General features: G+C 37.9%; 1 protein-coding gene across 4 annotated transcripts in view; it reads right to left on the bottom strand.

The window, feature by feature from the left end:
• The window catches only part of F8 (coagulation factor VIII), a 141594-nt gene that overhangs the window by 48391 nt on the left and 78405 nt on the right, over positions 1–14798 (bottom strand). For 3 of the 4 annotated variants that reach the window (XM_036923550.2, XM_036923551.2, XM_057495978.1), the window contains 2 exons: positions 14279–14488; positions 9059–11036 (listed from right to left, as the gene is read on the bottom strand). In XM_036923550.2, the coding sequence (XP_036779445.2) occupies positions 9059–11036; positions 14279–14488 (2188 nt within the window). The remainder of the gene's footprint in view (positions 1–9058; positions 11037–14278; positions 14489–14798) is intronic. The other variant, XM_036923552.2, reaches the window with a different exon arrangement.

The raw sequence follows: 14798 nt of genomic DNA, 5'->3' as shown, positions 1-14798 counted from the left end.
ACGTTCAGTACTCACAGATGTAGACGTAGCCTGGCTGGTGTACTGTATCTTCTGGTCACACTTTTAGGAATAGTTGTATTTGCTGTATTTTCAAAGTATATATGGTTTTGGGAGGAGATTTCCACCACCCTACTCATGCTGCCATCTTGAGAACCCCCTTTGTATTATTATTGTCCCATATTTTACTTATACTATGTTGTAAATTCCCATAAGATGGTGTCACTATTGTTGATTTAAATAGTAAATATTGTTTTTCATATATCCACATATTTATTCCTTCTGTTGTTCTTCATTCCTTCCTGTGATTGTGTAATTTTTTTCCCTTTATACTGAAGAACTGCCTTCAGTATTTCTTGTAGCAATGGTCTGTTGTGACAAAGCCTCTCAGCTTTTACTTTTCTGAAAACATCTTTATTTCAGCTTCATTTTGAAACATTTTCTCTGGGTTTAGAATTCTAGGTTAGCATTTTTATCTTCCAATATTTCTCATTTTAAAGATATCATTCCATTGTCTTCTAGTATTGTGTTATCCAATACAGTAGCCACTAACCATGTATGACTATATAAATTTAAATTAACTGTAGTGCTTCAATCATTCCAGCTACATTTCAAGTACTCAACAGTTACATATTACTAGTGGCAACAATATAAGACAGTGAAGATCTAGAACATATTCATCATCACAGAGAGCTCTTTGGACAGTGTTGTTTTAATAGTTTCCATTAAAAAGTTAGCTATCAATCTTATTGTTGTTCCTTTGGAGGTAATGAATATTTTCTCTCTCTGGTGTTTGATATTTTCTCTTTATCCTTGGTTTTCTTAAGTTTTATTTTTATTTGCCTATGTACCATTTTCTTTATATTTATCTTGCTTTGGGTATACTTAGCTTCTTGAATCTGTAACTTGGCAGGTTTCATCAATTTTGGAAAATGCTTAGACATTATCTCTTCAATTCTTTTTTTTTCTAGTCAAGTACAGTAGTGAGAAAGGGGGAAAGAGTAGAACAAGTAGTTCGATCTGTAAGTGACTGTGAACAATCAATTGAATTAACTCACTACCTCCAGACCAGCTTCTTCAATTCTTTTTCTATCCTATTTTCTGTATGCTCTGCTCCAAAGACTCCAATTATACTTATGCCATATCATTTAAGAGTATTTCACCTGTCTCTTATGCTCTATTCTCTTCTTTGTGTTCTTTTCTGTTTCTGTGCTTAGGTTATATATATATTCTTGACCCTAATCCTGCCTTCTTTGATGTTTAGTCTGAAATTATACTCATCCAACAAGTTTTGAATTTTAATGTATTGTCCAATTCTAGAATAACCATTTGATTTTTAAAAATAGATTGCAATTTCCAATTGAAATTCTCCACTTTTTCATCAATACTGTCAATCTTTTCTCTATTTTCTTTAAATATTTATAAAAATTATATTAACATCCCTGTATGCTAATTCCCATAGCTGGATAATCTGTGGTTTGATTCTAATATATGCTTTTTCATGATTATCAATTACATTTTCCTGACTCTTCTCAGTCTTGTAATTCTTTACTGTATGCTGGTTATTGTGTATAAAAAGCTATGGTGTCTGTTAATTTTGTATCCTGCAACTTTGCTGTATTACAATATCAGTTCTAGTGGTTTTGGAGTGGAGTCTTTAGGATTTTTTAATGTACAATATCATGTCATCTGCAAATAGTGACATTTTAACTTCTTCTTTACCAATCTGGATTCCTTGTATTTCTTTGTTTTGTCTAATTGCCATGGCTAGAACCTCCAGTACTATGTTAAATAACAGTGGGGAGAGTGGGCATCCCTGTCTTGTTCCCAATCTCAGAGGAAAAGCTTTCAGCTTCTTGCTGTTCATTATGATGTTAGCTGTGGGTTTATCACATATGGCCTTTATTATGTTGAGGTAGTTGCCCTCTGTACCCATTTTTCTGAGAGGTTTTATCATGAATGGATGTTGAATTTTGTTGAATGCTTTTTCAGCATCTATAGAGATGATCATGTGGTTTTTTACCAAATTCATGTGGAAACACCAAAGACCCCGAATAGCCAAAGCAATCCTGAGAAGGAAGAATAAAGTGGGGGGGATCTCACTCCCCAACTTCAAGCTCTACTACAAAGCCACAGTAATCAAGACAATTTGGTACTGGCACAAGAACAGAGCCAGAGACCAGTGGAACAGAATAGACTCCACACATTAACCCAAACATATATGGTCAAGTAATATATGATACAGGAGCCATGAACATACAATGGGGAAATGACAGTCTCTTCAACAGATGGTGCTGGCAAAACTGGACAGCTACATGTAGGAGAATGAAACCTGATCACTGTCTAACCCCATCCACAAAAGTAAACTCGAAATGGATCAAAGACTTGAATGTAAGTCATGAACCCATAAAACTCCTAGAAAAAAACTTAGGCAAAAATCTCTTGGACATAAATATGAGTGACTTCTTCATGAACATATCTCCCTGGGCAAGGGAAACAAAACAAAAATGAACAAGTGGGACTATATCAAGGTGAAAAGCTTCTGTTCAGCAAAGGACACCATCAATAAAACAAAAAGGTAGCCTACAGTATGGGAGAATATATTCATAAATGACATATCCGATAAAGGGTTGACATCCAAAATATACAAAGAGCTCACACACCTCAACAAACAAAAAGCAAATAATACAATTAAAAAATGGGCAGAGGAGCTGAACAGACAGGTCTCTAAAGAAGAAATTCAGATGGCCAACAGACACATGAAAAGATGCTCCACATCACTTGTCTTCAGAGAAATGCAAATCAAAACCACAATGAGATATCACCTCACACCAGTAAGGATGGCTACCATCCAAAAGACAAATGACAACACATGTTGGCGAGGTTGTGGAGACAGGGGAACCCTCCTACACTGCTGGTGGGAATGTAAAGTAGTTCAACCACTATGGAAAGCAGTATGGAGGTTCCTCAAAAAGCTCAAAATAGAAATACCATTTGACCCAGAAATTCCACTTTTAGGAATTTACCCTAAGAATGCGGCAGCCTAGTTTGAAAAAGACAGATGCACCCCTATGTTTATCGCAGCACTATTTACAGTAGCCAAGAAATGGAAGCAACCTAAGTGTCCATCAGTAGATGAATGGATAAAGAAGATGTGGTACATATACACAATGGAATATTATTCAGCCATAAGAAGAAAACAAATCGTATCATTTGCAACAACATGGATGGAGCTAGAGGATATTATGCTCAGTGAAATAAGCCAGGTGGAGAAAATCAAATACCAAATGATTTCACTCATATGTGGAGTATAAGAACAAAGAAAAACTGAAGGAACAAAACAGCAGCAGAATCGCAGAACCCAAGAATGGACTAACAGTTACCAAAGGGAAAGGGACTGGGGAGGATGGGTGGAAGGGAGGGATAAGGGCAGGAAAAGAGAAAGGGGGCATTACGATTAGCACATATAGTGGGGGCGGGGGCACAGGGAGAGCTGTGCAACACAGAGAAGACAAGTAGTGGCTCTACAGCATCTTACTATGAAGATGGACAGTGACTGTAATGGGGTTTGTGGGGGGGACTTGGTGAAGGGGTGAGCCTAGTAAACATAATGTTCTTCATGTAATTGTAGATTAATGATTTTTAAAAAAGCTATGTTGGTTTTTGATGTTATTTTCTTACAGAGTTCATGGCCCCTTCTGTTAGGCAGAAAGGGTGAAGGGTTGACCACCTCAATTCAATCGTTTTACACTTTGTCAGGGCTGTTTGCAATTTTGGTGCCACTCAGCTGGTCTGGTCTCTCAGGCATGGCCCTCCCAGACTTTTGACAGAGAACTTAGAAAGTTTTTGTTCCCTCAGCCCTTAAGACATTTCAGCAATGGCCACCAAGAAAGTATTGACTTCAGTTGTAATGTTAATTGGAGCAAAGATATGACCACCATGCCAAGTTTGAGAACAACAATCTCCATGCAGCCCAGGAGAGTAACAATACTATCGATTTAAACACCTTGAAGGAGCAGACTCAAGGATTTATAGATGGATAAATTGGTGGCAGGATGCAATCCAGAGCTTCAGGTAATGTGGTTCCACTGGCATTGCCATCTTTATGGGTGAGTTTTCATCCTTTGAACCAAGACATATTAGTACTCAGTTCCAGCATGTTGTCACCTTTCCAACCAGAAATTGGCATGAATGCTGCTGTGCTGAGATTGCAGCTAAATTTCTTTTATTTTTAATTAAGTTATCATTGATATACATTCTTATGAAGGTTTCACATGAAAAACATTGTGGTTACTACATTCACCCATATTATCAAGTCTCTGCCCATTACCCCATTGAAGTCATTGTCCATCAGCATAGTAAAATGCCACAGAGTCACTACTTGTCTTCTCTGTGCTACAGTGTGTTCCCTGTGACACTCCCACACCATGTGTGCCAATCATAATGCCCTTCAATCCCCTTCTCCCTCCCTCCCCACCCACCCCCTTTGGTAACCGCTTGTCCCTTCTTGGAGTCTGTGCCTCTGCTGCTGTTTTGTTCCTTCAGTTTTGCTTCATTGTTATACTCCACAAATGAGGGAAGTCATTTGGTACTTGTCCTCCACCTGGCTTAGTTCACTGAGCATAATATACTCCAGCTCCATCCATGTTGTTGCAATTGGTAGGATTTGTCTTCTCTTTGTTGTACAGCCCTCCCCATGTCCCCCTACATTATGTGTGCTAATCGTAATGCCCCGTTTTCCCCCTTGTCCCTCCCTTCCCACCCATCCTAACTGGTCTCGTGGTCTCCACTCTTGCTCGTGGAAACTGTGTTACACAACTCCTTTTAATTGGTAATCCCTGGAGTTTGGACATACATGAAAGACCTCACCTCCCTACATCCATCATTTACTAATTCATACAACAGATATTTTTGCTTCTATCACATGCCAAGAACTGTTCAGGGTTCTGGAGATAAACCACCGAACACACCTTCACATTTCATGCTCTCAGTGAGCTTACCTTCTTGTTGGAGAAGATAGATGATAAACAAAAATGAATAATATTTCAGGTGCTAGGGAAAGCATCAGTGATAAAATCAAATTTGAGAAGTAACCTGAAGGAAGTCAGAGAACTAACATTAGGATATCAAGGGAAGAGAATTCCAAGCAGAGAACAGAAAGTGCAGGAGGCGTAGACATAGTGAAGACTTGTTCCATTTGAGGAAGAGCAATGATGCCAGCATGGCTAAAGCAGAGTGACTGGGAAATGATGCTGGAGATGAGGGAAGAGAGGTTTCGGAGGGTCAAATCTGATAGAGACTTGAAGGCCATGGTGATAGCTTTGAAATTCACTCAGAGTGAGATGAAAATCCATTGGAGGGTTTGGAGCTGAGAACAATAATCAGAATTTCAATTTGAAATATTATTTTAGCTGTTATGTTGGGAAAAAACTGCATGAGGGCGAGGCTAGAAGCTGGAAGGCTGGTTAAGAAGCTGTTACAGTAATTTGGCTGAGACGTGATGATGGTTTAGATCAGGATGGTAGCCACTGAAGTAGAGAGAAGTAGCTGGATTGTGTATGTCTGTGTGTGTATGTATAGACTTGATTTTATTATTTTAATACGTTTTTGTTATTATAGAAGCAGTATCTATGCATTGTAGAAAGTTTGAAAATATAAACAAAAAACACTTTTAAAAATTAAAAACTTTTTGCGTCTATACAGAAGATCAAAGCCTAATTGGGCTACCCCGAAAATGAACTAAGATACGATATGAAAGAGAACTTCCAACATCAGCACTCTCGGGAAGACTCATGACAGAAGATGATCATCAAAAAACCCCAACAAAGATCCATGCACTGCTACAGCTGTAGATGCACTCATCCCACCAGCTCCTGGACTTGCCATGGGAATGAGGAAGGAGATATCTAAGCTGGCCTGTGCATACAGTAAAACAACAAATTGGACTGGATCTATACTGTTGGAACTCAACCAAGAATTAGGAGAAGTGCAAATTGTAGCGCTCCAAAATCTTACAACTACAGACTATTTACTGTTAAAAGAACATAAGGGATGTGAACATTCCCCAGGAATGGGTTGTTTTAATTTGTCTGATTTCTCTCAGACTGTTCAAGTTCAGTTGGACAATATCCACCATATCGTAGATAAGTTTTCACAAATGCCTAAGGTGCCTAACTGGTTTTCTTGGTTTCACTGGAAATGGCTGGTAATTACAGGTATGCTTTGGTTATGTAACTATACTCCTATTATGTTAATGTGTGTGCACAATTTAAGTAGTAGCTTAAAACCTATACATGCTGAAGTTACTCTACAAGAAGATATGTCAAAGAAATCATCAATCTTCCCATGTTTTCTTCCGCCTGCTACTTCTATAGCTTTTCTTCTTCCTTCCTAATTACAACCCTTAAATAGAATTCGTGCCTCATATCAAATTTACCGAGTATCATAATTCTTCCAAGTGGTAAAGATACCTCAAGACAAATGCTGGGCATAGAAGCCACAGGGCATAAATATGCAAAGAAGTAAAAAGCTAACCTTTTCAAACAATAAGGCTTCTCTCTCACTTACCAACTTCACATTTCCCTGTATGGCCCCGGAAGATGACTGGTTAGCCAGAGACGGGTAAGATTCCTCAAGGGAGGAACAACCTAAGACAGGCACAGTCGCAGGGGGGCCATCAGGTGAGAAATTGGGGATCAACAGAGGTGAGGCTTAGAACCTCACCCCCCCTGTTCTGAGAGAAATCTTCTGCATACGTGGATGTTTATTGCCCTGGTCTAGCTTGGATTAACACATAGTCTACAGGCACACACCTGATCATCTACATTTGCTCTCTTACAACACTAAACTATGTTTTCTACCTTTATCTGGTATCTACCTACCACTTCAGCATTTTATTAAAAATAATAATGATAAAGAGAGAAATGTGGTATCCACATATAAATCAAGTATAAAAACCAAATGAGTATTCATATTTGAACTGACTGTTTATAGTTCATAATGCATGAGCAAAACCGAAAGTTTCTGTGATGACGGCCCTTGTACTGTTCACTATGTAACTTATTCAATATGTAAGAATTTGTTCTACATGTAAGAACTTGTTTGTTATGCCTTAGAAGATTGGAGACTGACGAAAATTAGGCTTGGGGTGTATTAATGATTGTGCATTGAGCATTGACTCCCCTATACAGAATTTTATTGTCGTTAACAACCATTTGATCAATAAATATGAGAGATGCCCTCACAAAAATAAATAAATAAATAAATAATAAATAAATAAAAAAGGACAGACTTCCAATGGTAAAGTAAATAAGTAACCGGGATGTAATGTATAGCAGAAGGAATATAGTCAAGATATTGTAACAGCTTGGTAGGGTGATAGCTGGAACCTAGAATTATGTATATAAATGTTTTATCACTGTGTTGTACACTTGAAACTAATGTAATGTAATACTGTGCGTCAACTACCCTTCAATAAAAATAATTATTAAAAAAAAAAATTAAAAACTTTGCAGCATATAGAGTAACGTTTTATTAAATGTCTTCTCTTGTTTTGTAACCTGTCATTTCTTCCTAGTCAACCATCTCCAATTTCCCATTTCAGTACATTTTCATCTTATCTAATACTCTGTCTATAATCAAATTCTGACTACCTTTTGAAGTTATAGCCAACAGGATTCTTGCATGGATGAGATGTGGCTGTCAGGAAAAAAGGGGAGTTAGGAATAACTTCAAGGTTTGGAGTCAGAATAGCTGAAAGGAAGGAATGGTCATTGGCTGCCATGGAGAAGGTGGTAAAACAGCAGCTTTTGAGAAGGGGTAGAAATTAATAGTTTACTTTTGTACATGTTAAGGTAGGGAGTTGATATGTGAGCCTCAAGTTCAAGGGAGAGATTTGAGACAGAGATACATAGCTGGAAATTGTCTGCATAGATAATACCTAAAACCATGAAGTAGATGAGATCATCACAAGAGTGAGCATAAACAGAAAAGAGGAGATTGCTGAGGATTCATACCCAGAGCGCTCTAACATTTAAAGGCTAGAGAGATGAAGAATCAGCAAAGTTGAAAGAGAAAGACTGACAGCGAGTTTAGTAGAAAAATGAAGAGAAAATGGCATCAGAGACCACGTGAGAAAATGTATGAAGGATGGGGTAACCAACTATCAAATACTACTGAGAGTTCAACTAAGATGAGGATTGAGAATTAGTAAAGATCATCAGTGACCTTGAAAATGTAATGTTTATGGAATAATGGAAATAAAAGCCTCTCTGGAGTGTCTTAAAGAAAGAATAAAAAGAAGTAAAGACAGTAAGTACAGAAAATAATTTGAAAATATTTTCTGAAAATGTTTTAAGAGGAGAAACAACAGCATTGATGCTGGTGAGATTAACAGTGGAGAGGGAGAAACTGACGAGGAGGAAATTTCTGAAGCAACATTCTTTATGAGGGGGAGAAAGGATGGGATCAACTGTAAAACTAGAGAGACTGGCCTTAGGAGCACAGACAGTCCATTTATTGTCATAAGCATGAAGACAGTATATGGGTACAGATGTTGATAAATGTAGGACTGGTAGTCTGTGGAGGTTCACTGTACAGCATCAGCTAAGAGTGAGAAGGGGTGTGGGTGAATGAGCAAAATGTGTTAGAGATTTAAGGAGCAAGCAGAGAATGGAAGACAGAGGTCTAGGAGAGTGGGAAAGCTGGACTGGAGAAATATCCTGTGGTTGTCATGCAGGAATAAGGGCTCACTTGAGGTAGAAAGCAAGGTTGGAAAGTGACAATGAGTAATTGTCAGTCCCCTTCCTCTAGGACCTATATTATCTCTACCACCTCATGTGCCACAACCCACCCCGACCCTGTTCTTCCCTGTACTCCAGTCATGCTGGTCCTTTTTTGTTCCTCAAATATGCTAAACGTGTTCCATTTTCAGAGCTTTTGCATTTCCTGTTCCTTCTGCCTGGAAACATCTTTGCCATCTGCCTGCAGATTGGCTGTGCCTTTTCTCTTGTTTGGGGACCTGGTAAAGTCAAAGATCACAGAATAAACAATGTACCCATACCTGTTTCTCAGTGCGGGAGGGGGGCTACTCCGCCCATAGTCCCAGAGCCGCTCCACGGCAGCAATAAAATAGTGTCGTGTTCTCTTTTGAAAACTGCGGGGTTCCTGATTTTCATCCTCACCATAAATGTCAAAATCTTCTCTCTTTGTTTCATTTGAGAAAATATCATCATAGTCAATTTTGTCTTCCTCTGGCTGAAGAGTAGGAAGGGTTATGTCCCTCTGGTGGCGTTTTGAGATCAGTTTTGATAGCTTTTGAGAGTACAAACTTCCAGCCCCTTTTTGGTTTGCTGAATTATTTAATGATCTGGTATCTTGAAGTATCGGAGTATATGTTCCTTCATCTAAACCTTCTACATATTGCTTAGTGGTTAGTAAGAAAAGGTTTTTCAGGAAGTTCTTAGTGCCAGTCACTGTATACACCTGAGGCAAAACTACAGTCTCTCGGATTAATTTTTCCTTCCTTTCTATTTCTTCCTGGGATATTTTTTCTTGACTGTGTGTGTGATTTTCTTGGACATTAGCCAAATCAGTAAGAAATATGCCCTTGCTGTTTGGAAAAATCATCTTTTTGAGTCCTGTGCCCTTTGTAAATTCATCCTCTCCTACTACCACCTTACTCATCTCTGACAAGAAATTCTCATTTTTCACAGATTTTTCTGATCCTAAAGGTGTTAATTGCTTTGGATTGGACCTTTGCCCAGAGCTTAAGGAGTTTTTGTCATAGGTCTTTTTTATCCATTTTTCTGAATCTGGCAAGAATAGCATCTTGAAGAATGATATATCTGGATTTTCTGCACCCATTTTTTTTTGGCGGACCATTTCCATATTTTTTGATGAAGTAGTTTTATTTGACACATAATTAAGCCCCAAAGCTGTAGTACTGTCCAGAAATGTTTCATTGGAAATCAAAGAAGTCACTTCTTCAATCTCAGTATTACTTTCTAATACAAAATCTTGCCAGACTGATGTACTGGTCTCAATCAATAATGTTGGGCCATCAGTGTAAGTCTTCCTATTAGTTGTTGAGTGAATTGGTGCCTTGTTTGTCTTTACCAAAGAGATATTAACTTTGAATAAAGCATTATCTTTGGTAGATGAAACAGACCCATGAACTCTTTCCTCTTTAAATAACCTATCACTCTTCACTGATAACACATTTTCTCCCAGTGAGATTTCCTGACTATTCATTAAAGCTGCATCTAACAACTTGGAATCATTATCCCCTTTACTTGAACCCAAAGGTACACCAGACCCAATAAGATTAGATGAATTCTTGTCAAATACAGTGATGCCTGACTGACTACTAAAATGAGCTGCCATATTTGAGGATCCTAAGGAACCTATCATCTTTTCAGTACCTGCTGCAATCTTGTCTGATGGAATTGTCAGATTGTTTGATGAACTAGAAAATTTTAAATCAAGTTTATTCAACTCTACTGTTGTAGTTGTCCCCAGATTCTCATTTAATCTTAGTTGCACCTCTGGCTCAGGAGTAAATACTCTGTCCTCACCATGACGGAGCTCTGGTCTGAAGTGTGCCACTTCAGATGGGGTCTTGCTTCGTTCTATTGCTCCAGGTAAAGGATTGTCAGCCTTATATGTGGCTTGCAGATCAGATAAGGATAATCCATGTGGAGTAGAATTCTGTCCCAAGAGCATCAGCAAACCACTAGAGGAGACACTTTGTACTTTAAGCAGTTGTGTTTTCTCTCCAGACTGAGGGTCAATCTTCTGTATGTCATTTTCTGGAGTCGTGGTGGCTTTTAATTGCTTTTGCCTAGTGTCAGGGTGTTTTAAATTCTGAGAGAAGCTTCTGGGTTCAATGGCATTGTCTTCATCCAGCAGAGAGGTTGGAATATCTTCATATGTGTCCTCATAATAATCACCAGTGTTCCTGTTACAACTAGAAACCTTCAGTAAAGCTGTCATGCCTCTGTTCCGAAAGTCCGAGTTGTGGCACCCCAGAACCCACAGACCTGGAGATGAGGAAGAATAAGACTCTGGTTACTCATGACCCAGGTCCCAGGCAAGTTCTGTGTTAGAGGCTCTCTTCCATTCCCAGGTAAATGAAAAAATACTAGGCAGGTTATTGGGCCAAATCCCTGACACCTGTAATAGTAGCCCAGCAATGGGAGTAAAAGTGAGTTTTGAATTGCTGCTGTTATGGTATATCTGTTTATAACCACAATAAAGGGCTGTGATTAAAATTAAACAGATAATGGGATAAAAAGGGAGAAATGCAATTAACATGCACAATAGCAGAGAGTCTTACTAGTCACACAGAACTCTTTGATGATGACAGTAACTTAATTCAGGGCAGTTTATATAGGTTAACTGTTATTGCTAAATAACCTAATGGCACAGGTTGTAGAGTTAGATTACCTGGGTTCAAATCCTAGCTCTACCATTTACCAGCTGTGTGACTTTGAGCAAGTTGATTGAGCTCTCTGAGCTCCAGTTTTCTAATTAGTAAATGAGGTTAATAGTATCTACCCCATCATATAATGCATTCAAATCATATAACACAATGCCCAGCACCCACTGTCATCAATTTGCAAGATGAGTAAGCACAGAGGAGCAGGACTTAGGTTAAGGATACTCATAATGTAAAATTTCATCATAGTGCTAGCAATATTAAGTTCTACTATGGACAGGATTATTCAAATGAAGGAATTTCATAGCAGTAAAGTAGATTCATAAGCATATGTGAAAAAACGACACCTTTACCAAGCTACCCATAAGGTACCTCAAGAGCCTCATTATCTCACACAATATTTGCAAGCAAAATCTTAATTTTCCCTTTCTTCAAAGGGAAAACTTTCCCCAAAGTATATTTCCACAGAGCCCTGTCAGATAATGGTTTCTATGCCCATGGAAAGGTTGCTATTTCCTTTCCATTTTGGAATTGATGCACACTGTACTCTATGTGCAACCAAATAATCAGCCAAATGGGAAATTAGAATAAAGACATTTTCTAACATAAAGGATTCAGAAAATCTACCTCTAATGCAGCCATTCCTGGAAAATAATTAGATAATGCTTTCTACAACATGGGAACCAGGAGCCAGGTACTTATCCTGAAGGAGGGTGAAGAAAAGTCCCAAGTTGATAACTGGACCTTGTATCTTACAATCTTGCTAAATTCACTTATAAGATTTGACAGTTATTTTATACATTCCCATAAGATTTTCTATGCATGCAATCAAATTGTCTGCAAATACTAAGTTTCAGGTTTTTTTCAACCCCTATATAATTGGGCTTCCAATCCCCAAATTTATGATATAGCCATGTCCCTACTTTTAGTGAAATCACATTATTAGGACTATATAATGTTCACTGTGCAACCAAATAGGATTACAGTTCTTATTTTTATAAATTGTTTAACTGGACCTTGTAATTGTTCTCCTATTCTTCTTATAATATTTTCCCTTTAGTTATCCTATCTTTTTCAAGAGTTCCATCATAAAACATATTCTTTTCTGCTTAGAGACTGACTTCCTGGACCCATGTTTCCTCCTATTCCAGTCTGGGCTGGTTCCCCAAAATTAACTATATTCTTTTGTGTGTGTTCAAATAAATTTTATTTACTAAAAAAGGGTGACCTGCTGACTACAGTTTCTTCTCCTTAATTGTGATTTGATTGACAGATATCATTTTCTAGCTTTAAATGTACAATGTGTTGGCTCAATATATTTATATATTGCAATGTGAGTACCACCGTAGTGTTTTCTTTTGTGGTGGTATGTGGCTAAAGCAGAGTGTAAAGTGAACCGTATAGTCTAAAAAGAATCATGTACTGACAACAAACTTCAATGGATGGGCCTTGAAAGCATGCCAGACACAAAAGGGCAAATGTTGTTCTATTTATATGGAATAGCCCACAGATGCAAATCCATAGTGTTTGCCAGGGGTTAGGGGAGTGGGGAATAGGGAGGGACTTCTTAATGGTAAATGGTTTCTTTCTGGGCTGATGAAAATATTCTGGAATTAGATAGTAGCGATGGTTGCCATTGAATTGTATACTTTAAATGTTCAAAATGATAAATTTTATGTTATGTGAATTTAACCTGAATAAAATGAACAAGTAAAAGGGATCACTTTATCACAGCAAACACAGGAAATCTCAAAGGGTTTATTTAGCTTCGGCTTTGTAATAAATGATATTACATTAAAATTTTTTCCCTCAAAACACAAAAAGCAGAGTTTTAATTTGTCTTTAGAATTTAAGTGGGCACCAAAGCCATTTAAAAGCTTCTCAAAATATTTGTATTTTAAATATTTTTTTCTGTGCACATACACACGCACACAATTTTCTCTCTTTGGTTTAGGCAATTACAACCATATTATACCTATCATTTTATAATCAGTTTTGCACACATTTAGTTCATTCATTTGTTGAAAAAATATTTACTAAGTACCTATTATAAGTCAGGCACTGTAAACATTGGAGATACAGTGACAAACAAGATAAACAAGGTCTCTGTCCTCAGACAGCTTGCAACTTAGTTGGAAAACAGAAAAACAAAGGCATAAACATAAATAAATAAGATACTTTCAGAGGTGCTACTGGAGTTCTATGAAGTTCTTTTTCACTCCCCACAAAAACACATCCCTTGTAGTAAGGTAAGTTCCTGGGTATGAAGGTGAATATATGTTCATATATGATGGGATTGATTTTCATTCCCCAGAAATTTCCCGATGGGTATTTTTCTCCAGAAAACCCATAAATGTAAAATGAGAACTGCAATCTGAGGGTTGTTTTATATGCTTCTCCCTGCAGCTGGTGGGGGTGGCCTGGACCAGGAGCATGGAGTGGCCCATAGTTGTTACTAAGCTGTACGAATGGAGCAACAACCTGCGTTGGATTTCGGCCAGGTCAGTGTTCCTCCTCATCACAGGGCTGGTACTCCCAAAAGCCTTGCAGTGCTTATCAAAGGAATGGGAAGATGAGAAACTGGCACTCATCACATTCAGCCCGAAGGTATGTGTGCAAAGGGAGATTACTACATGTGGCCCATGGCAAATGAAGGCACTTTTTAAAGCAAAGACTTTTAAGTTAAATATATGATGTAGTACTGCCATTAAAATACTTTGCAATTACAAAAATCACTTGAACCATTTAGTATCTGCCCAATTGTGAGCTAGTGGGCAAAAGAGCATATGAATGCCTACTGAAATAATAACTGTTGTTAGTAAAAGAAAAATACAAATACCTAACCTGGGTTTTCCATTGACATGAAGACAGTTTCTCCTGAGAAAGGGAATAGGGTAAGTGTGTCTTCATAGACCATTTTGTGTTTGAAGGTATATCCAGAGAAGAAGACAGAGAGGAAGTCAGTTTGTGCCCCAGCACTTAGAATGTACCAGTAGGCCACCTCATGCAAACAAACTGACAGCTGCAAGCTATCAAAAACATAGCCATTGATGCCTGCAAAAGAAATGGGAAACAAGAGGTTTTAGCAGCACCCAGATATATTATTTTGGATTGTCATAATATGATTAGAAATGATTGTTATACACATTACATTATTCCCAAGAAGAGACAGCATTATACCTTCCAAAGTAGATTGTTAATACTTGATCAGTTAGGTCCCAGTCCCAAAGTGAGGAGAGTCATGAAATATCATGGTAAAGAATGGATTTGGATGCTATACAGTTTAATGACAAGCAGGGCATTTGCATGTTCCCAAAATATCTCTCTGTAAATGCTTGTTAGTTGCAAGAGGAAAAATAGTAAC

Source organism: Manis pentadactyla, chromosome X (assembly GCF_030020395.1).
Source record: "Manis pentadactyla isolate mManPen7 chromosome X, mManPen7.hap1, whole genome shotgun sequence".
Classification (NCBI taxonomy): Eukaryota; Metazoa; Chordata; class Mammalia; order Pholidota; family Manidae; genus Manis; species Manis pentadactyla.
This window is presented reverse-complemented; position numbering and strand designations above follow the sequence as displayed.